This window comes from Rutidosis leptorrhynchoides, chromosome 3 (assembly GCF_046630445.1).
Source record: "Rutidosis leptorrhynchoides isolate AG116_Rl617_1_P2 chromosome 3, CSIRO_AGI_Rlap_v1, whole genome shotgun sequence".
Taxonomy (NCBI): domain Eukaryota; kingdom Viridiplantae; phylum Streptophyta; class Magnoliopsida; order Asterales; family Asteraceae; genus Rutidosis; species Rutidosis leptorrhynchoides.
In genome coordinates, this window is record NC_092335.1 from 11949618 (window position 1) to 11974947 (window position 25330).

At 32.6% G+C, this 25330-nt stretch overlaps 1 protein-coding gene across 2 annotated transcripts; it reads left to right on the forward strand.

Moving 5' to 3' along the window:
- The first annotated feature begins 14527 nt into the window (after positions 1 to 14527).
- Positions 14528 to 18324, forward strand: LOC139895743 (protein NRT1/ PTR FAMILY 5.1-like). 2 transcript variants are annotated; one of them, XM_071878280.1, is made up of 4 exons: positions 14528 to 14736; positions 14846 to 15063; positions 15766 to 16322; positions 17367 to 18324. In XM_071878280.1, the coding sequence occupies exons 1-4, from the start codon at positions 14613 to 14615 to the stop codon at positions 18250 to 18252; spliced, it is 1785 nt and encodes a 594-aa protein (XP_071734381.1). In that variant the 5' UTR covers positions 14528 to 14612; the 3' UTR covers positions 18253 to 18324. The 2 variants fall into 2 exon arrangements, with proteins under 2 accessions (XP_071734381.1, XP_071734382.1); XM_071878281.1 differs by lacking the exon at positions 14528 to 14736 and having other exon boundaries at positions 14942 to 15063; positions 15753 to 16322.
- The last annotated feature ends 7006 nt before the right edge of the window (positions 18325 to 25330 follow it).

The window sequence follows — 25330 nt, forward strand, 5'->3', positions numbered from 1 at the left end:
ATAAATTTTTGAACGTGGGGTTATGTACCAAACTTCAAAAATATGTATATATATGTTTATATTTTATGTTATATACACAACAGGGTAAAACAGCGCACTTTCAAAGACTGTCATGAAGTTCAGCAAAAGCTACTGATTTTGACAAGACGCAAAAAATCAAATGTGAAATAACAATATGTTTGCAAACTGGGTATTTTTAATCATTTCTCTACGCTAATCACCCTCATGAATTTATAATTATAGTCTGATTTCATGCAAATGAGGGCATTGCATGATCTCAAGTGTGGGGAAGGGTTATAAATTCTCTCGGGTTTGCACTTAGTTTATTTGCCAAATTTTGTGAAAATTTGAAAAATTTTCAACTAAATGAATTTAAAATCATGTTTATACATATTTATGAACGATGAAAACTAGGTGTTAATACCGAAATTATCGTTACCTCAAAAAGGACATAAATTGAGAAACACCCTAAAACGCTAGAATTCATTTAAAATGGAATAGAAGAAAATAAAAAGGCAAAGAAAGAAATTAAGTGTGGGGAGAATGTACCAAGTTATTCAATTGAAAACTATCTATCACATGTTCTGTAAAGATATTGCAGGTACTTTTGCTTTGGATGATACTAATCAGTTTTACCCGGTTTACTGTAATACATTTGAAAGAAAGATGGATCTACACGATGAATCAATTCCATCATTAAAAGGAAGTAAAGTCTTCCGAAAAAGACACGCGCTTCTTGATTTAGGTCATGAAGTTGTCGTCCAGACCAGCTGTAGGTTGACGAAAAATCTAGAAAAGTCATCTCTAAAATCAGCAGGAAATCCACGGACCTCAGCATCAAACAGGGTCGCCATGTGGTCAGATTTATCCTAACCATGAGAAGGATTTATCTCGTACAATGGGGGGGGCACCGTGCAAATTAGCTTGATAAGACTAATGAATCAGATCCCCAGAAAGGATAATCTCCTTAAAGATTAAAAATCAGCTTTTAAGACTGATATTACTCAATCCTAAATCCTAGAGATTGACCTTAAAGATTGAGAATTCAAACTCATGGAATTCAATGATATCTAAACTCGAGCTTGAACGAGAAAATATTTTGATCAAAATTAAAACCGATTTGTTTTCTGAAAACCCATTTTCAATGCATTCATTACCATTGAACGTAAAATCCTGAGAATTCATCAAAATTCATTAGGTCACCTGAACCAAATCGGGTGTCAACCGTAAGAACGGTGGTTGCATAGCATGGTCGGAGACAGGACCTTGTGCCAGACAGAAAAATCATAGGATGATCTTTACTATTGCTCCTACCAAGGATAGTACTAGCATCCGACACGTTAAAAGACCATAACCAAAAGCATGTCATTAGACATTGCCTTAACAGTTTCTTGTTCATCGCTTTCCTTTACAACCGGACGGTAGTTTGCCGAAAGGTAATATACGGAACAAGTAAACTGGATGTGTGCTTTCCGATACCGGGATAGCAGTGGATTACACGAACCTAAATGTTTTAAGCCAAAATATTGATCCACAAATATATTTTGCAACACCAATGGTGGATCAAATCAGAAAACTTATCTAGGGTAAAAGCTAGATTGAATTTTCAAAAGATCAAATGTTTTCATAAAGATCCTATTTCCTAAAGGATCTAAATTTTTATAGTCATGTGGGACTGTAAACCGCCTTTCAAATATGCACTTTGCTTTGGAAACCGAAAGTAAATCGGCTATTTGATTGCAAGTGTCGTTGACCTAAACCCAAGGCAACTGTGGATGACACACCCACCTTTAACCATGGTTCTATTGTTAATATCATTGTTTATACCGCTCTATCAAAATCACTGATGTACAAAGTGTGAAGAATAAAGAAGTGATTCGTGTGATGTATTATATTATTTCAAGACTGTATTGCTTGAGGACAAGCAACGCTCAAGGGTGGGGATATTGATAAGGCTAAAAAGGAACATATATTTCATAGCAAAATCCCCCAAGAAAGACAAGATTTTAGTTGCAATTGTTCCATTTTCGAGTAATATTCGTTTATTTTAAATAAGTGCGAAGACAAAAGGCGAAAACGACGATTTGAAGACAAAAAGGTCCAAAAAGCTAAAAAGTACAAGATACAATCAAAAAGGTTCAAATTATTGATGAAGAACGGCTAAAAATGACAAGAGTACAAGTTACAAAACGCAAAGTACACGATATAAAATTGTACGAAAGGGCGTTCGAAAATCCGGAACTGAGGCATGAACCAACTTTCAGCGCTCGACGCAACGGTGTAAAAATTACGAGTCAACTATGCACAAGAATAAAATATAATATTTAAATAATTCATAATAAGAATAATATTAAATAATAAAAAGTTGTTAATTGAGCATAGTTCAGGGGTCGTAAATGAAAATTTCAATTCTAATTTCGCTATAAAAGCGATGATTTACGATCAATTTGAAGAGATTTTTTTTCGATCATTTTTTCTATCTTTTTCTTATTTTTCTATCTATCAATATCAATATCTATAATTTATATCTATAATTCTCTATCATAATGTTAATGTAATCAGATATAACAATAATCTTAATTTTAATTTTAAATTATGATAATAATAAGATTTATGATAGAGATCGTTTGAGTGTGTAAGTCGAAATTCTGTCCGTGTAACGCTACGCTATTTTTAATTATTGTAAGTTATGTTCAACCTTTTTACATTAATGTCTCGTAGCTAAGTTATTATTATGCTTATTTAATCCGAAGTAATCATGATGTTGGGCTAATTACTAAAATTGGGTAATTGGGCTTTGTACCATAATTGGGGTTTGGACAAAAGAACGACACTTGTGGAAATTAGACTATGGGCTATTAATGGGCTTTATATTTGTTTAACTAAATGATAATTTGTTAATGTTAATATAAAGATTTACAATTGGGCGTCCCTATAAATTACCATATACACTCAATCGGACACGATGGGCGGGGTATTTATATGTACGAATAATCGTTCATTTAACCGGACACGGGAATGGATTAATAGCCACTAGAATAATTAAAACAGGGGTGAAATTATGTACAAGGACACTTGGTATAATTGATAACAAAATATTAAAACCTTGGGTTACACTCAGTCGACATCCTGGTGTAATTATTAAACAAAGTATTAAAATCTTGTTACAGTTTAAGTCCCCAATTAGTTAGAATATTTAACTTCGGGTATAAGGATAATTTGACGAGGACACTCGCACTTTATATTTATGACTGATGGACTGTTATGGACAAAAATCAGACGGACATATTAAATAATCCAGGACAAAGGACAATTAACCCATGGGAATAAAACTAAAATCAACACGTCAAACATCATGATTACGGAAGTTTAAATAAGCATAATTCTTTTATTTCACATTTAATTTCCTTTATTTTATATTTAATTGCACTTCTAATTATCGCATTTTTTTAATTATCGCAAGTTTATTTTATCGCACTTTTATTATTCGCAATTTCATTATCGTTATTTACTTTATGCTTTAATTTAAGTCTTGTATTTATTTTTAATATTTTACATTTGGTTTTAACTGCGACTAAAGTTTTAAAATCGACAAACCGGTCATTAAACGGTAAAAACCCCCCTTTATAATAATAATATTACTTATATATATATATATTTGTATTTTTACAATTATTGTGTGTAAAAAAAAAATATAGTGTTATACTTCACGAGCTCCCTGTGGAACGAACCGGACTTACTAAAAACTATACTATAATACGATTAGGTACACTGCCTATAAGTGTTGTAGCAAGGTTTAAGTATATCCACTCGATAAATAAATAAATAACTTGTGTAAAATTGTAGCATATTTAATAGTATTTCGCACTAAAAATAATACTATTTTGTATACACCCCCTACGACATCAATCTTATTTATTTATTAGCCCCTAATCTTTTATAAATTTTATTTGTTCCAATTAGTTTACATATTAATTTGTATAGTTTATTTCCTGTCACTTTTAAGTATTAGTATATAGTTTATATTATTATTATTTTTTTAAGTACTAGGGTTAGTGTGATGACCCGGAAATTTCTGACCAAATTTAAACTTAATCTTTGTATGATTAACATATCCGACACGATAAGCAAAGTCTATGAAGTTGAATCTCAAAATTTTTGAACTACTTTTATATATTTAAATACCTTTCGGTTGTTTTCGACGTTTCGCGAACAATTATATGTAAATAGATACATATATACTATAACTTGAAAAGGTAACAATGTATTAATTGTTTGATACGTACATTAAACTTATTGGTTTAAATATCTATTTGAATATATATGATAAGTTGAAATATTTATTATTAAAATTTATTTATAAATAACTTCCAATTTGTATTTAAAAACTGATTTATGTATATTAAAAAGATATATACATATATATAATTTCAAGTTATTTAGTAAACGATAGTAACATTTGTTTATTGATTCGATTGATATTTAGATAAGTTAACTAAAGCGTTTAAGATGAACCAGTAAAACACTAATTTGCTACAGTATTTTCAAATTGCTACAGTACCCAAAATGCTACCGTGTTTTTGAAAATCACTATTTTCAAATCACTATTAACAAATATCGAGACGATGATTTATAGAAGTAAATGACCAAAACACTCAAATGTATAAGTTATATTTCGAGTGATATAATTTAGGGATAATTTAAGGCTATATTTTGACTAAGGTACGTGTCCCAAAATGTAATATACAAGTTTTCTCAGCGTACGAAGGGACACTCGAAAAACCGGAACCGGAACATAAGTCGAGTGACGACGTACGACTTATCGGAACAAAAATTAGAAATCAACTATGCGCGGGAATAAAATATAATATATAATTAATTAATTTAAATTATATATATTATATTAATATAATAATATGTCGACAAGCGTTAAAACAAAAACATGTGAGCTGGAAAAGTTACCCATGCGATCGCATGGGAATTACACTTCCCAGCCATGCGATCGCATGGCAGGGAATTCCAGGCCACATCTATTTAAGCTCGAGCTTTTTCTGTTTCTGCTGCACTCCTTTCTCAACCTCGATCTCTTTCTCTATTACTATTACTATTATTATTATTATTATTATTATTATTATTATTATTATTATTATTATTATTATTATTATTATTATTATTATTATTATTATTATTATTATTATTACTACTACTACTATTATTATTATTATTATTATTATTATTATTATTATTATTATTATTATTATTATTATTATTATTAAGATTAATATTATTATTAATCTTAATATTATTAGTAGTTATATTATTAATTAGTATTATACATAAAATACTACGACGAGGTCATGAGCGTGTCACTTTCAAAATGGTTTTCAAGCGGGATAGAGCTAAGGAAATTATGGGTTATTGCCAAGGAGGTTATGGGTAATGTTCGGGGGTATATTTGTGAATCAAACTTAGTGTTTATCATCTCTGTTACGTCTACGTACTTTCCTACAATATTGAATCTCAATACTGATACGTAAGCACTCATATTTTATCTTTTATATATTAATTGTGTATCCATGTCTAGTGCTCGAGTATATATATTTATACATGCTTGTATGCTAAATTTCGTTGCTAAACAGTTTATAATGAATCACGAATTAAATACATATATTACTAGTAAAAGGTATATGATATACTTGTTTTTGGAAAGCTGGCGAAAAATCAATAACTTTTCATTTAGATATCGAATAGTTTCGATGAACGGATTAAAAGATATGATCAACTGAATTATGATTGACGTTAATTGAAATTGCTTTTGAATCTGCAATTAAGATTTACACAACTTGTTTACGAGATTTATAAATTGGATTTTTGAATATTACCAACCGAGTAAATGAATCCTTATACAAGGTACGTCTCGTTTTGTTGAACTATTGTCAAAATTGACTTTTTGAAACGACTTTGGATAATTTTTGTATGTCGATCTCGAGCATTAGGATTGTGATACACTATGACCTGACCTAGCTTGATAGACATTTATTGACCAACATATGTTCTCTAGGTTGAGGACTACGGTTATTTGATATCCCGAGTTTCGATCACATTTTGGTGAACGACTTTATATGCTACTAAGGTGAGTTTCATATGATCCCTTTTACCCTTTACATTTTTGGGGCTGAGAATACATGCAAATGCTTTAATAACTGTTTTGCAATAATTATAAAGTGTGAGTTTCATTTGCTCCCTTTTTAATTGCTTTTGCAATTTATATTTTTGGGCTGAGAATACATGCACTTTATTTTAAACGCAATGGATACAAGTACATACTAAATTCTACACCGAGTTTGAACCGAAAATCCCTTAGCTTTGGTAACTAGTAACTGCCAGTTATAAGAACTGGTGGGCGCGAGTAGTAGTATATGGATCCATAGGGCTTGATATCCCCGTCCGAGCTAGAGCACTAGCCTTTTAACGGACGTATGCTATTTGAGAAGCGTACACGTTGGTTTGCGTGTATTATTAAGATGATTATACAAAGGGTACAAATTATATTGTGATGACCCGGAAATTTCTGATCAAATTTAAACTTAATCTTTGTATGATTAACATTTCTGACACGATAAGCAAAGTCTGTAAAACTGAATCTCAAAATTTTTGAACTATTCAAATACCTTTCGGTTATTCTCAACGATTCGCGAACCATTATATGTAAATAGATACATATATATACTATAACTTGAAAATGTAACAAAGTTTTAATTGCATGATACCGTACATTAAACTTATTGGTTTATATATCTATTTGAATATATATGATTTCAAGTTATTTAGTAAACGATAATAACATTCGATTATTGATTCGATTGATATTTAGATAAGTTAACTAAAACGTTTAAGATGAACCAGTAAAACACTAATTTGCTACAGTGTTTTCAAATTGCCACATTACTCAAAATGCTACAGTGTTTTCGAAAATCACTATTTGCTACAGTGAAATTGACTTTGCTACAGTGAATTGCTACAGTAAAAATTGACTTTGCTACAGTAAAACACTATTTTAAAATGTATTTTAACAAATAGCGAGACAATGATTTATAGAAGTAAATGACCAAAACACTCAAATGTATAAGTTATAATTTGAGTGATATAATTTAGGGATAATTTAAGTTATATTGTGACAAAGGTACGAGTCACAAAACGAAAAGTACACGATATAAAATAGTACGCAAGGACGTCTGAAAATCCGGAACCGGGACCCGAGTCAAGAAGAAACGCCCGACGCAACGGACCAAAAATATCTAGTCTACTATGCACAAGAATAAAATATAATATATAAATAATTATATTAATTATTTATATATTTATATTTATTTTATATTATGTCGACAAGCTAGGAGCCAAAACAATGTGAGCTGTCCCTGGTCCTCATGCGAGTCGCATGGCCAGAAGGCCATTTCCATGCGAGTCGCATGACTCCAGATTTCAGGCCAGGTTCTATAAATTGCAACATTTTCTGCCGAGTAAAGAAAGAAAAAAAAAACACACACATACATATTACTCCGTATTTATTTTATTTATTATTTATATTATTATTATTATTATTATTATTATTATTATTATTAATAAGATTATTATTAATCTTATTTTTTTTTATTAGTGTTATTATTTTTGCGATACAAAAATAATAATGTACATCAAATATTACGACGGAGTGCTGTCCAAGTAATTTTCAAAATGAGTTTTCGAGCAAGCTAGAGCTAAGGAAATTATGGGTTATTGCCAAGGAGGTTATGGGTAATGTTCGGGGGTATTTTTTTGTGAATCAAACCTCGTGTTTATCATCTCCGATGCGTCTACGTGCTTTTCTACAATATTGTATATCAATATTAAACAGTGAGTTTCATTGATCCCTTTTTATACATATTTTTGGGCTGAGAATATATGCGCTGTTTTATGAAATGAATACAAAAACTAAAACTGATTTGTGTGAGTTTCATTGATTCCCTTTTTCTCTATATTTTTGGGACTGAGAATACATGCGATGTTTTATAACTGTTTTATTACCATTTTATGAAATTGATACAAATGCTAAACTGATCTGATGTGAGTTTCATAAGATCCCTTTTACTCTCTACATTTTTGGGCTGAGAATACATGCAAATGCTTTATTAATCGATATACAATATTTATATGTGTGAGTTTCATTTGCTCCCTTTTTAATTGCTTTTGCAATATATATTTTTGGGCTGAGAATACATGCACTTTATTTTAAACACAATGGATACAAGTACATACTAAATTCTACACTGAGTTTGAACCGAAAATCCCTTAGCTTTGGTAACTAGTAACTGCCAGTTATAAGAACTGGTGGGCGCGAGTAGTAGTATATGGATCCATAGGGCTTGATATCCCCGTCCGAGCTAGAGCACTAGCCTTTTAACGGACGTATGCTATTTGAGAAACGTACACGTTGGTTTGCGTGTATTATTAAGATGATTATACAAAGGGTACAAATTATATTATAACGTTAAAGCTTAGTTACCAGGGTGCTCAATTTTGTAGAATATTTTGATAAACGTTTCTGGATGAAACAACTGAAATCTTGTGATCCACCTTTATACACAGATTATGCGAAACATTAAAACTATGAACTCACCAACCTTTGTGTTGACACTTGTTAGCATGTTTATTCTCAGGTTCCCTAGAAGTCTTCCGCTGTTTGCTTACATGTTATACAAGCTATGTGCATGGAGTCTTGCATGCTTTATTCAAGAAAACGTTGCATTCACAAAACCATCATCATGTATCTATTTTGACTGCATTGTCAACGGAAGTATTATTGTAAACTATTATTTACGGTGGTTGTCTATATGTAGAAATCATCAGATGTCGAAAACCTTGGAATTAAATATTCATTTATGAAATACCTTTTCAAACGAATACAATGTTACAAAATGTATCACATAGAGGTCAAATACCTCGCAATGAAATCAATGAATGACGTGTTCGTCCATATGGATTTGGAGCGATCGTCACATATATATACGTTAAGTTTAGTTACCAGGGTGCTCAATTTCGTAGAATATTTTGATAAACATTTCGGATGAAACAACTGAAATCTTGTGATCCACCTTTATATACAGATTATACGAAACATTAAAACTATGAACTCACCAACCTTTGTGTTGACACTTGTTAGCATGTTTATTCTCAGGTTTCCTAGAAGTCTTCCGCTGTTTGCTTAGATGTTAGACAAGCTATGTGCATGGAGTCTTACATGACATATTTTTCAAGGAAACGTTGCATTCACCAAATCATCACCATGTATCTTATTTTGACTGCATTGTCAACGGAAGTACTGTTGTAAACTATTATTTATGGTGATTGTCTATATGTAGAAACCATCAGATGTCGAAAACCTTTGATTTAAATATTCATTTATGGTGTGCCTTTTCAAAAGAATGCAATGTTTACAAAACGTATCATATAGAGGTCAAATACCTCGCAATGAAATCAATGAATGACGTGTTCGTCCATATGGATTTGGAGCGATCGTCACAGTTAGGGTTTATTATTTAATATTAAATGGTATTAGGGTTTTGTAATTAATAGGTATGGTTTGGTTTAGGGTTGATATTAATTACGATCATTTAATGAAAATATAAATGTTCGTTTGTCGACATGGATAACAACCCTAAATCGATTACACGGAGGAACAAATGAAAAACCCTAAGGGTATTTTGGAAATTTCATGATGGAAAAATGAGGGTTGTTATAATACTGTTGGTTGTCTCTTGCTGCACCATGATATTACTCCTGATCCAAGACTAAACATGTATCCAGTTATTGACCGTCGTGTATCATAGTCTCCAGCATAATCGGCGTCACAATATCCAGTCATGTGGCATTCTTTTGTTTTCTTGTATAAAATACCAAAGTTAATAGTGCCTTTAACATATCTTAAGATGCGTCGTACAACATCAAGGTGAGGCTTCTTCGGATTGCTCATGTATCGACTAACCACTCCAACTGCATAAGATATGTCTAGCCGGCTTAGTGTGAGATAAATAAGACTTTCGACCAACTTTCGATACATGGTAACATCTTGAAGACTTTTTCCTTCATCTGCTCGTAGTTTTGTATTCGGATCCATCGGAGTTGAGATAGGTTTGCAATTAAGCATTCCATACTTTTGTAAAAGATCCCGCGCATATTTCTGTTGTCCCAGAAATAATCCTTCTCTTTTCTGCTCTATTTCGAATCCAAGAAAATGTTTGAGTTCTCCAAGCTCTTTCATATGAAATCTGATTGACAGATTCTCTCTTGTTCTTTGGATCTCCTCATAGTGATCTCCCGTGATGATTAAGTCATCCACATATACTAGCACTATGGCTAGTTTTCCTTGATCTTGTTTTACAAATAAACTAGAATCTGAAGGAGCAACTGTGAAACCACTTTGTACTAAGAACTCACCAATTTTCCCGTACCAAGCTCTTGGAGCCTGCTTCAAGCCATATAGTGCCTTCCTTAATTTGCAGACATGCTCAGGATGGATCTTGTTCTCAAAGCCTCTTGGTTGCTCCACATAAATGTCTTTGTCAAGTTCTTCATGTAAGAAAGCGTTCTTGACATCCATCTGCCACAACTTCCAAGATTTGCTAGCGGCTAAAGCTAGTAGAGCTCGAATTGTTGTGATTTTCGCTACCGGACTAAATGTTTCTTCATAATCCAGCCCATATTGTTGCGAAAAACCTCGAGCAATAAGTCGAGCTTTATACCTTTCAATGGAGCCATCTGATCGAGTCTTCACCTTGTAAACCCATTTACAAGATATTGATTTTACATCTTTTGGATTTGGAACTAAACTCCATGTCTGGTTTTCTTTTAGTGCATTAATTTCTTCTTCCATCGATTTCTGCCATTCTCGACTTTGCGCTGCTTCTTCATAAGTAGAAGGCTCAATAGGTATTGATTCATCCACATGAGTAGCATTGGCATACCTTGGATTAGGTTGTCTCGACCTTGTTGATCTCCTTAATTCTTGTGCATGCTCCTCGACTTCCTTTTGGCTTGGACGAACCTCCTCGGATATAGATTGATGTACACCAGTTTTTCATGGACTCTTTTCCTTAGAGTACGACCCTTCTCCTTCTTTTATTGGATCCAATATCTGCTCTTTAGGCTCTTCTTTTTCTTCTGGACCTTCTTCTAATCCATGAGATTCTGGAAGCTCTATCTTTTGAGGTGACCACCATGAAGACGCTTCATCAAATACCACATTTCTTGAAGTATGACACTTTTCAGTATTTGGATTACAACATCTCCATCATTTTCTTGATTCATCATAACCGACAAAAATGCATCGAATTGCCTTCTTATCAAATTTGCTTTGTAGATAATCTGGCACGAAGACGTAGCATACACATCCAAAAACCTTGAGATGGTTGACGGTTGGCTTGATCTTCCATAATCTTTCATACGGTGAAATATGCTCCAACTTTGTTTGTGGAAGCCTATTTATCACGTATGATGCTGTTCTCATACATTCAGCCCAAAATCTTCCTGGCACATTCTTACCATGAAGCATACTTCTACAAGTTTCGGCAAGGTGACGATTCTTGCGTTCAGCGACTCCATTCTGTTGTGGAGTATTGGGACAAGTTAATTGTCTTCTAATCTTGTGCTTCTCAAGATAGATATTGAACTCAGTCGATAAATATTCTCCTCCATTATCTGTGCGTAAGCACCTAATCTTATTATTGAGCTCACTTTCTATCTTCTTCTTAAACTCTTTAAACTTCTGAAAAGTCTCCGACTTTTCCTTCATGAAGTAAACCCACACATACCTTGAGAAGTCATCAATGAATGTCACCATATACTTCATTCCTCCAAGTGATGTTTGTTTCACTGGGCCAAAGACATCTGAGTGTATGAGCTCTAGTGGTCTTGGACTGATGTTGTGACTCCTTGAATGGCAATTGGTGAGCTTTTCCAAATTGACATCCAGCACATATTGTATCTGTTCGGATATCAATTTGAGGATGCCCATTTACTATGTGTTTTACCATCATCTCCTTTAACTTATTGTAGCCCACATGCCCAAGACGTTCATGCCAAAGATCAGCCGTCTCATTTTCTCGAGTCTTATCCACATATGCTGTTTCAACAGATAGTACATAGACCGACTCTATTCTTCTTCCTTGCATAATTGGATTGCCAACCACCTTCACTCTCTTGAATACGGACACATCTTCTGGTCCAAAGAGCACATAATTCCCTTCTGCTGTCAATTGTGGTACTGATAGTAAATTCTTCTTTAGGCCAGGGACAAGATACACCTTCTCAAATTGGAGCTTATGAGAGCCGCCTTCATTTGGAATTATTGTCTTTCCAATGTGAGAAATAGATAACCTTGAATTTTCGGCTATCAACACGACTCTCTTTCCTTTGTAATCATTCATTTCTTGCAGCTTCGTCTCATCATTGGTCATATGATTTGAGCACCCAGAATCAATGATCCAATCATCTTTGTAGTTTATTTTTGATTTTAAGGTTGCTGCAAGAGCTTGATCATCCATGTCGGCTTCAACGGAGAGTCCTGCTTCTGCATCCCAAGTTTCCTCATTAATGGATGCTTCGAATGTGACCTCTTTCTTCTCATCTCTTGTGGAGGCCACATTTCCTTCGAAAGTTCGCCTTCTGGGGAATCTACAATCTCGAGCAAAATGATCCTTCTTGCCACAATTGAAGCATTCACCATTCTTTCTCTTATCATTTTCCCTGTATTGTTAGCGATGATCTCTTCTTCCTTGTTGAGCTCCCCCTGAAGCGTTGCCTTTTGATTTTGGGTGACCCTTCCACCCATATGTCTTACTTTATTTCATCGCCTCTTGTCTTCGAGATGTTGCTTTCTTCTTATTGGTGAAGAGTGCATCTTTTCTGTCTTTTATGGTTAGTTCATTCATCTGCTTGGCTAATGCCTCTTGATTAGCCAATAAATTCTCCAGCTCTATTAATGATGGTTGAGTAGGCCATCCTCTCACAACGGCTATAAATCCATTATACTCGGACCTTAAGCCGTAGATAATAATTCTCTTCATCTTTGCATCACTCACTTTCTCTTCAGGAGCAAGCTGAGATATCTCATGGCAAATAGATTTCACCTTGGTGAAATACTGTAAAATAGACAAACTTCCTTGTGAGATACCTGCGAGCTCATTTTCCAAGAGCTGGAGGCGTGCTTCATTCTTCTTTGAAAATAACTTGTCAAAAGTTTCCCAAGCTGCCTTCGGTGTTTTCTCGTCACGGATGTGCTCCAATAGATCCTCCTCGATTGTAGTCTTCAGTATAAATAAAGCCTTCCCAGCCACGATGTTCCATTTTCTCAAGGCTTCAGCATTTTCTTTTGGTGGAGGCGTTGTGTCACTGCCAGCAACTATTTCCCATAAATCCTGTCCTTGTAGGTAGGATTCTATACAAGTCCGCCAATAACCATAGTTGTGGTTATTGAGACTCTTGATACCACTGCTCGTACTTGCAAGATCTGCCATTATGACGTCCAACGTCCAATAAGCTTGGTCCCTGACCGATGAGCTTTCACAGTTCCAACTGTGCTTCGACAGAATCTCCCTTAGAGCCTTGGTGAAAACAAGTCAATGTAAACGTCCAAAGTTTACCGATGAGTACCTCCACTAGCAATGGTCCCGAACGACCCGCTCCGATACCAATTGTTGGAAGCTTCGACGAGCCCAACACACCCACTATAGAGGATCTAGACTATACTAGACTCACTACACCAACACTTTGATGTTGATTAGCCTTTAATTTTATGAATTCTTAATGCACAAAAGTACTTAGGCGACAGTGTCGACCATACATCATTTAGGTGGTATAACCGACCATGTATCACTTAGGCGACAGAGCCGACCATATAATAAGAACAACACAAGTGCACTAAGAACTTAAACACAAACTAAGGCTTAACCGGAAAACTTAACAAAGAACACTTTTATTAATACAAAATACAATTACAATATTACTTACTTACAAGCTTTTCTTCTCTACTCACACTCTTCTCACTTCTTACTTCTTCTCTACTTCTCAACTCACTCTTTTCGCAACTTTCACACCTTAATTACAAATGAGCTACTCATCACCCATATTTATACTACCCCATGGAACATTCTAGAAACTAGATATTTCTATGGATAAATATCTAGATATTTTCTACACATACAAATATCTAGATTTTTCCTATCAAATACAAATTTTTAGATTTTTTCTACCATATTCTAAATTTTAGATATTTTCTTATACATATTAATATCTAGATATTTTACATATATACATCTACTAATACCAAATTTGCATTGTATTTTAACATTTTACGGGGTTGTTTGTCAAACGGCATGCTACAAGAGTACAAGATACCCATAACTCTACACTTTAGGATTTTGTTAGGAAATAGTGTGGGTTTATCTATAAATTGAATACACTAACTCTTGATCCCAAACACCCCCTCAAGAATGGGCAACTAAACAAAAGGCTATATTGGTAAAATAACAAGACACACACAAAGTCTATTTATAGCGTTAGTTCTCTGTTTTTATCTTATGATCAATCAAGCTTCAAAAATGGAAGAAAAAGGATACACACAAGATGGCACAGTCAATCTTCGCAAGCAACCCGTGCTTTCTTCCAGAACTGGAAAATGGAAAGCTTGTGCCTTTTTAGTTGGTAACTAATATACACCCTTTATTTCATTTCATATTTCAAGATTCTTTTAGATTATTACAACTTTAAGAAGATTGTATTTTTTTCGCTTTTGCTTGATGGGATCGAAAAGGGTATGAAGCGTTTGAAAGGATGGCTTTTTACGGAGTGGCATCGAATCTTGTGGTGTATTTAACAACACAATTACATGAAGACACAGTTGTGTCTGTTAGAAATGTGAATAATTGGTCAGGAGCAGTTTGGATGACACCAATTGTTGGGGCATATATTGCAGATTCTTATTTGGGTCGTTTCTGGACATTCACCTTGTCGTCTCTCATTTATGTCCTGGTATGTATGTATATTTGTGTATCTACTTTTTGGGTCTTATTAATAACAGCCTTAGTACCTGTCACAAGGATGATTTTTTCAAGTGGATGGTAGTATTTTTGCTTACCAAATCATCATCAGTTCAAAATTTAACGGTATTACCAAAATTATATGTATAAAAGACTTACTTAAACAAGGACTTTACGACTGTTATTATCATTTTCCTTATTTTGTATATTAAGAAATGATTGGTTTGAGAAGATAACTTTGATTTTGATTCAAAGTGTGTTGCTTTTTTTTAATTTTTTTTTTTTTTTTTGGTGTGGAATTTGGTCCATTACTTTATTTGAGCAAATAAAAAGGGAACCATTGGCTTATATTTCTTTTGACCAACCATAGTTAAGTGCTCAATAATTTGCATTATTTGTCAACTTCAGTGGAGCTTTATCTCTTCCTTTTTTGTTATATTTGTACATTTAAGAATATGCGAACAAGAATACAACTGCATCTTATTTAAATAGATATAGATATACGGTTCATGCAGCTCATTTGTTAGGTTACAAATAACCACTGTATAAACTTCTCAGTATAATCACTCAATATGCATGTTATAACTTGTGAAAGGTCATTCATACATGATTTAAGTGTTTCTTATTTACCGAATTATATTATTGCTTTTAATAATTTATAAAACTAATTTTAATTAAAAGGTTGTGTTTTTAGGGGATGGTGTTATTGACGTTAGCTGTTTCCGTCAAATTTTTGAAGCCAACATGCATGAATGGAGTATGCAACAAAGCCACTACTTCTCAAATAGCATTTTTCTATTCATCTCTATACATAATAGCTATAGGTGCTGGTGGGACCAAACCCAATATTTCAACTTTTGGTGCTGACCAATTTGATGACTTTGACCCTGATGAAAAAAGACTCAAAGTTTCCTTTTTCAACTGGTGGATGTTCAGCAGCTTCATGGGTGCACTTATTGCAACCCTTGGCCTTGTTTATATTCAAGAAAACTTGGGTTGGGGTCTTGGTTATGGCATCCCAACTGTTGGCCTCATTTTGTCACTAGTTATTTTCTACATTGGGACACCTATGTATAGGCATAAACTCAGGAAGACTAATAGCCCCGCTGCCGAGTTTATTGCTGTTACCAGGGCAGCAATTGCTAATCGCCACCATGAAACGCCACGTGACCCCTCGGAACTTCATGAGTTCGATTCACAACATTATGTCGATAGTGGAAAACGCCAAGTCTATCATACTCCAATTTTCAGGTACATACAATTAGTTTCTTTTCTTTTTGTACTAGGATTTAGTGGAAAACCCTATTGATTTATTTTATCTCTGTAAATGAAAGTCAAAGAGGAAATTAGTTTTATATGTATATTTTCTAAAAAGTATATCTACTATACACGCATAAATACAACAAACCATACAAAAGTCTACAAAAAAGGGCAAATTTTTAGCAACTAATTTTTGCATACAACAATGTTGTCTTTCCAACTTGTTGATTGGACCATACCCATTTAAAGAGACACGCAAAGAAATAGACAGGATAAACCTCACATTCATTACCACATATAACTTTATACCCTAAAGTAGTACTAGCATTTAAAACAATGTCAAATGGACGAATATATATATGGGCTAACATATGGACACGCACATTTTTAAAAAGATAAATGTTTTTATTAAAGATTTTAGTAATACATAAGAGGGAAATGGGATAATTCATACAGGTGTAACAAGACACTTGCAAGTGGAACATTTAGCTGATTCTTTTTTGCTATAAATAACACTAGCATATTGCATATATGACTTTTTTAGATGTTATTTTAGTTTGGTCACAAACTCTGTTTTAGAAACTTTTTACAAATTCTTATAAGATACTTGTACTTGTTACTTAAGATTATTCTGAAAGTATTGCCAGCCACTTATACATTAGGAAGGGCTTTAGGGCCATGCTTATTGTAGTTTGTAACAACTGTTGCAAAAATTTGATTGAAGATTCATTAAATGGTCCATAGAAACTGGTTATAAGTTGGGCCCATGACATTAAACCATTTTTAAGTTGGCCCCATGGAACCTCATGCACACATTTAGAAACAATATCAAGTTCATTGGAAGGTTCACCGGTCATGTTCATTCAAGATTCAAAATCCAAATGATATCCCTGTCATATGTAAATATAAATAACCTTTTTATGTTCCAAATAATATAAAATTGTTAAATTGGTATGCAAACATTAATTGCATATGGTTTAAGCCTTTTATAAGATGATTGTAATGTAGTGCGTGAAATGACGACTTTAACCTTAGGTTCTTGGACAAAGGTGCATTGAAACATTATAATGTTGGTAACTTAGACAAGCCACCATGCACAATTACTCAAGTGGAAGGTGTCAAACTTGTCTTTGGGATGAGTATGATATGGCTTGTAACCTTGATTCCTAGTACTATTTGGGCACAAGTCAATACCTTGTTTGTAAAACAAGGCACCACTTTGGACCGGCATCTTGGATCAAACTTCGAATTACCAGCAGCGTCGTTAGGGAGCTTTGTTACGCTTTCTATGTTGATATCGGTGCCACTGTATGATAGATATTTCGTACCTCTAATGCGTAAAAGAACCAAAAACCCAAGGGGTATCACCATGCTCCAAAGGCTCGGTATTGGATTTGCAATTCAAATCCTAGCCATTGCAACCGCTTATCTTGTTGAAGTTAAAAGAATGAAAGCTATCAGATCACACCACATTCTAGATATCAAAGAAGTTATCCCAATGTCCATTTTTTGGTTATTGCCTCAATACATCCTTTTAGGGGTAGGGGATGTGTTTAATGCTATTGGTTTACTCGAATTCTTTTATGATCAGTCCCCTGAAGATATGCAAAGCCTAGGAACGACGTTTTTTACTAGTGGAATTGGTATCGGAAACTTTTTGAATAGTTTTTTGGTGACGATGGTAGATAAGGTAACAAGTAGAGACGGAAAGAAGAGTTGGATTGGGAACAACTTAAACGCGTCGCACTTGGATTACTACTATGCTTTCCTTTTGTTAATCTCTGTACTAAATTTAGGAGCTTTCTTGTGGGCATCAAAGAAGTATATTTATAAAAGGGAGTCAACTGTAGAAGCAAAAGATGAAAGTCTAGAGATGGAATGCAAAACTTTGGATGCAATTCCATTAGGGTTACAAGTTTAAGCTTTGAAACAGCATTGTTTGTTTCCCAGTTTATTATAGAAAAATTGCCGTGCCAAAAAAAAAAAAAAACAACTCATAGTGAAAGGAATTAGTATTCAAGAAAGTAGTTTCATGGCTTGGTATATCGTTGTAATAAAAAAAACCTTCAGTTTTTTTTCAGTTTCACTTTAAACTGTATATAATTTATTTACGATTCGACATATTTTTATTGGAAGTATTAAATTGTTGATGTTATATCAAACCAGTACTACTGTTTTATTGAACAAGTACTAATGTTTCATAGAAAGTAAAAACAGTTTTTTTTTTTTGGAAATGTCACGAGTTGATTTCACGAGTTGGTTCGATAATTGGTCTTCCAATGAAGCTTCGAAGAATAAGGTGTACTCAATTGTAGCGGCGTTGCTTTGGAGCCTTTGCAGATTCAGAAATAGTGTGGTTTTTCCCGGCGACAATATGAAGAAGCATTGTTTATTTGATTCTATTTATTCTATGTCGCTTTTATGGTTTTCTAGTAGATCGAAAAGTAATGTATCTTGGAACGATTGGCTTGTACCGCCTGTGTAATCCCCGGGTTTTGGTCCATCTAGCTGCTTGCTAGATGGGTCGTTAATTAATAAAAAATTTTGTTGTTCAAAAAAAAATTTGGAAATGTCTAAGACTTTTTTTTTTTTGAAAAGCAAACATTTATTAAAACTTTTAAAACAGAGATACAGAGTTGGGTACAGTCTCAGAAGCATCGCAACAATCTACAAATATACACAACAGAGAGATGCTAAGATTGCATCTATAATTCACAAAGACAAACTAAGATAAAAAAAAAGAATCGAAGGATTGTTGAACCAAGAGTGCCAATCGATACATTTCTTTTTGTGCCTTTTCGCAACCCATTCAAATGTCTTTACTTGAATTTCGCGTAACGCCATGGAAATGTCAAGACTTCATTGGATTATAAGAAACAAAAATACTATACCAAAAGTGTAATAATTATTCGTCTTCATGCGTTAATAATGTTTATAATTTGTATTACACATGCGATAGCTCTAGCCTCTAACCTTTAACCTGGCTCACATAATATAAATTCAATCAATCTATATGCATATGAATTGAAGATACTCTTTAGTTATTTGAATATTTTGAACGAAGAGACCAACACTAAAAAGGCCGGCCCGGTGGTGTTGATAATTTTGAAGTAACATGCAGTTGGGCTTAAAACTTTAAATCACAATGTTCAATAGCATTAGATAAGATTATAACCAAATTGTTCAAAAGTTATGGAGTATATTTTTAAGTTCTACGATAAATTTAGCTTTTTAATAAAAATTATGTTTTAAATTATCCATTTGCACGAAGCTTGAAAGCGGGGGAGTTCTTCTATGTGACTACCCGGAAATTTCCGACCAAATTTAAACTTAATCTTTATATGATTTCGACACGATAAGCAAAGTCTGTAAAGTTGAATCTCAAAATTTTTGAACTACTTTCATATAATCATTTACCCTTTTACTGTGCTCGACGATTCACGAACATTTATGTGTATATAGATATGTATATATATAATATATAGTTATATTAATTGAAAAACGTTAACAAAGTATTAGATGTATAATACTTTACATGAACGTATTTGTTTCAATATATTTATCGACGGAATTAAACGATAATATCAAAAGAATGAATTATTAGATACATTGTGATATGATTACGTGTCTCTGTTATGAGATCCACTGTGATTTAAGAAATCTGTTCTTTTTATCAATATTCGGAAAATGGTAAAGTGATTTACAAGTAGGAACAAAAGTGTCAACTAACGATAACTGGACAAAAGTTAGTGGAGATTCCTGTTTAATTTTCAATGCATACTTTACAATAATTGTCTCGTGTCTCTTGATAAGTTAATTATTTAGTTGTCATAATATTGAAAACGTTTTATGATATAGATGAAACCTTTTAAAGAATGACTTTGAATATATATATATATATATATATATATATATATATATATATATATATATATATATATATATATATATATATATATATATATATATATATATATATTAGTTTTGAAAAACTGAACGTTATATCGTTAAATAAAGATTTCGATTATATATATATGTTATACAAATTTCTAAACAATGATATATATATTTTACTACATAATAGAATATAATATTAGCACATATTAAAATAGATATAAAACAATTTGATTATATTTAATTTTATTGTATTAAAGATTTTAAAATAATATTATTTAATATATTATAATAAATAACGAGTCGATGATTTAAAGAAGCAAATGATCAAAACACTCAAATGAATAAGTTACATTTCAATTAGTATAATTATTATTGGTGAAATAAGTCTAATTATTGATAAAGGTACGTGCCACAAAGCGTAAAGTACAAGTTTTCTAAGCGTACGAAAGGACGTTCAAAAAACTGGAACCGGTACGTAAGTCGAGCGTCAACGTACAATTCATCGGTGTAAAATTTACAAATCAACTATGCACGAGAATATAATATAATATTTAATTAATTCTAAAGATTAAATATATTATATATTAAATAATATAAATATAAGTGTCGGTAGGCATGTTTAATTCATTTTGTGAGCTGAAAGGAAGGCTCATGCGATCGCATGAGTCCCTCTCACAAATCTCATGCAATCGCATGAGGAGTAGGTACAGAAAAGATTCTATAAGTAGCTCGATTTTGGTTCTATAAATTCATTCATAAATCATAATCCTCCGTAAGAATATATATATTTATATTATTATTATTATTATTATTATTATTATTATTATTATTATTATTATTATTATTATTATTATTATTATTATTATTATTAATCGTATTATTATTATTATTATTAGTAGTATTATTATTAGTATTATTATACATAAAATACTACGACGAGGTCATGAGCGAGTTATTTCAAAACGGGTTTTACGAGCGGGATAGAGCTAAGGAAACTATGAGTTATAGCTATGGAGGTTATGGGTAATGTTCATGAGTATTGTTCGCAAGTCAAACCTAGTGTTTATCATCTCCGTTGCGTCTACGTACTTTCCTACAATATTGAATCACAATATTGATATGTGAGCATTCATATCTTATCTTTTATATATTAATAGTGTATCAATGTCTACTGCTTGAGTATATATGTTTATACATGCTTGTATGCTAAATTTCGTCATTAGATAGTTTTACGATAAATCACGAATTTAATACATATACTACTGATATAAGGTATATGATATGCATGTTATTGGAAAGCTGGCGAAAAATTAATAACTTTTCATTTAGAAATCTCGTGATTTCGATGAACGGATTAAAAGATATGGTCAACTGAATTATGGTTAACGTTAATTGAAATTGTGTTTGAAACTGTAAATTAATATTTAAACAACTTGTCTATGAGATTGATAAATGGGATTTTTATATATTACTAATCGAGTAAATAAATTTCTATATAAGGCACGTTTTGTTTTGTTGATCAATTGTCAAAGTTGACTGTTTTATCATGTTTTAAAGCTTTATAAACACTATAATCTGATTTTACAAGTATTGGAAAACTATGTGAAATAATAAAATATTTTTGATTGCCATGATAGTTCAAATATAATATAGCTCCTGAAATAAATAATATTTTGAGTTTTATAAACTATAAATTCGTTCAATTATCAAGACTTATACTATGTTAATAAACATGTATAGATTTAAAGATCATATTGGGTCAGGTTGACTTTTGAGATGACTTTTATTAATTTTTGCATGTCGGTCTCGAGCATTAGGATTGTGATACACTATGACCTGACCTAGCTTGTTAGACATTTATTGACCAACATATGCTCTATAGGTTAAGATCTACGGTTACTTTGCATTCCGAGTTTCGGTCACATTTCAGTGAATGAATTTATGTGCTGCTAAGGTGAGTTTCATATGCTCCCTTTTTAATTGCTTTTGCAATCTATATTTTTGGGCTGAGAATACATGCACTTTATTTTAAAAACAATGGACACAAGTACATAATTAATTCTACACTGAGTTTGAACCGAAAATCCCTTAGCTTTGGTAACTAGTAGCTGCCAGTTATAAGAACTGGTGGGCGCGAATAGTTGTATATGGATCCATAGGGCTTGACATCCCCGTTTGTTCCAGGTATAGAAACCCTAGCCTGAACTATAAAACAGACGTATGCTATTTGAGTTTAGTACACGTTGAATTGCGTGTATTGTACATGTTGGTTGCATTGTATGTTAAAACATGAGTACTTATTATAACGTTAAAGTTTAGTTACCAGGGTGCTCAATTTCGTAGAATATTTTGATAAACGTTTTTGGATAAAACAACTAAAATCTTGTGATCCACCTTTAAATACAGATTATGCGCAACATAAAACTATGAACTCACCAACCTGTGTGTTGACACTTTTAAGCATGTTTATTCTCAGGTTCCTAGAAGTCTTCCGCTGTTTGCTTATACGTTATACAAGCTATGTGCATGGAGTCATACATGCTTTATTCGAGAAAACTTTGCATTCACAAAATCATCACCATGTATCTTATTTGAATGTATTGTCAACGGATGTATTGTTAAAAACTATTATATACGGTGATTGTCTATACGTAGAAATCATCAGATGTCGAAAACCTTGGATTTATATATTCGTTTATGGTGTGCCTTTTCAAAAGAATACAATATTTACAAAACGTATCATATAGAGGTCAAAACCTCACTATGAGATCAATGAATGATGTATTCGTCGAAATGGCTTTGGACGGGTCATCACAGTTGGCATCAGAGCTTGAGGTCATAGGGAACCAGAATTTGCATTAGTGTTATTAACTAGTAATTGTTAGGATGCATTAGTAAGTATGGACTATGACCGTATCTGTTTTTACCGAGTTTTACTTATCATTTCTTTTCGAAAATTACATGCTTATCATTTTTAAGTCTAGACACGTTTCCTGTATTTATTGCATACATAGTGTACAGACGAATTCATATCTTAGCATATCTATTACTGTAAACTTTGCTTGACATCTTCCGAAAATTCCTCCGTGATTTATGGAATTTTGGTATTATATATACATATGTAAATTATGTATTGAAGAGTACCAATCTAAATTCTATAATCTATTTCATATCAAAAATTATCTCCCTAATTATATAAGATGGATCCCGTATCTAGTTCAAATTCCTTAAACTCCGACAGTTATTCCGATATGGATATTCACCTGAACTCCGAAGACAGTGTAACCAGAATGGATCAACCAATTAGCCATCACCTATTTTGGATGAATTGGGGATGGGTTCGTAGCCTACATAGTCATTGGAGACAAGAAGAAGGTGATCCCTTCCATCCACCACATTCCCCTCTTGGCGAAGAACCTGAAGCACTTACTGGCTGTAACGACCCGGAAATTTCCGACCAAATGTAAACCCTAATCTCTATATGTTTCCGACACGATAAGCAAAAGCCCTAATGTTGAGTCTAGAAAGTCTGAAATCTATATTTGGATGATTAGTTACCCTTTGACCAAGTCTGACGATTCACGAATATTTATGTGCGTATACGATATATACTTATTAATTGATAACATTAACAAAGTATTAGATATGTAATATTTAGGTTTGGATATAAGATTATTATGTTTATCAGCGAGAGTAAAAGATAACTTAATAAGTATCTGAAACTGTATCTGTCAAATTATTAACGAATCGTTTTAATTAAAACAAAGGTTTTAAACGTTATCTTAAAAGTCGAAATATTTCTAGAAACCTTTTGACAAACTACTAATGATAACGGTCCGTGATTTGAATAAAAACGAATATTTAAACAAAACGTGTTCATTAGATATATTTTTGGTATTTTATAAAATGATTAAATATCAGATTTAACTAAAAATATACGTCTTGAATTTAAATACATTTTTAAAAGTAATGAGACTTTGATTTATACAAGGAAATGACCACAATGCTCAAAAGATTAAGTTACATTTTTAATGGGATTGTTTTTATAATTTAAAATCCATTATTTTGTCAAAGGTACAAGTCACTAAACTTAAAAGGTTAATTTTCTTCGCGTATGAAACTTTATTTGAAAAACCGGAACCGGAACATTAGTCACGTGACAACGTAAAAGTAATTTTTGTAAAAAGTATATTTTTACCCTTAACGTAAATATAATATATTATTTAGTTAATTATAAAAATTAAATATATTAAATAAATAAGAATTAAATTGTTTTAATTAATATAAAATATTAATTATATGTGTCGGCATACCAAAAACTGAATGGGAGACAGCTGTTATCATGGGCCCGCGACTCGCGGCCTCTGGTGCCCTAATACTCCGCGACACGCGCCACACTGGAGCCCACCATACTCTCTTTAAAAACTCGGGTGTTTGCAGATTGTGGGGATCATATTTTTCTTTGGTGTCAATCTTAATACTCCGTAATAATTATATCCTTTCATCAAACACCTGCACACACTCACACCTAAATAATTATAACTATCTACTACGTATTATTTATCATATTTATTTTTTTTATTATTAATTTTATTACTAAAAATTATTAATATTAATATTAAGATTGATAATCTTAGTATTATTATTATTATTATTATTAATATCAATTTTAGATTATGAGTATTATTAATACTACTTATACACAAAATGGTATGACGGGGTTCTGCCCAAGTGTTTCCAAAACTGGTTTTGTGAGTGAGATAGTAACGAGGAAATTATGGGTCATAGCTATGGAAGTTATGGGTATGGATCGGGGGTTTTGCTTGTGAGCTAAACTAGTATTTATCGCCTTCGGGGTGTTTATATATCTATCCTGCAATATTGAATCTCAATATTAATACGTTCGTGAATCGAAGGCCAATCTTATAAGTTACCAATGGTGTTATATGTATTTTTACTACAAAATACATTAGGTGAGTATATAGTCCCTTTTAAACTTTAAATATTTTTGGGCTGAGAATACATGCGCTGTTTTTATAAATGATTTACGTTATGGACGCAAGTGATCAAAAATAAATTCTACGTTGAGTTGTACCATGGCA

Bases quoted from the DNA above. Each gene is read 5' to 3' on its own strand.
- LOC139895743 (XM_071878280.1), top strand. From the start codon at position 14,613: ATGATCAATCAAGCTTCAAAAATGGAAGAAAAAGGATACACACAAGAT. The intron at 15,064-15,765 runs GTATGTATGTAT...TTGTGTTTTTAG, and splicing joins CGTCTCTCATTTATGTCCTG to GGGATGGTGTTATTGACGTT. The intron at 16,323-17,366 runs GTACATACAATT...CTTTAACCTTAG, and splicing joins TATCATACTCCAATTTTCAG to GTTCTTGGACAAAGGTGCAT.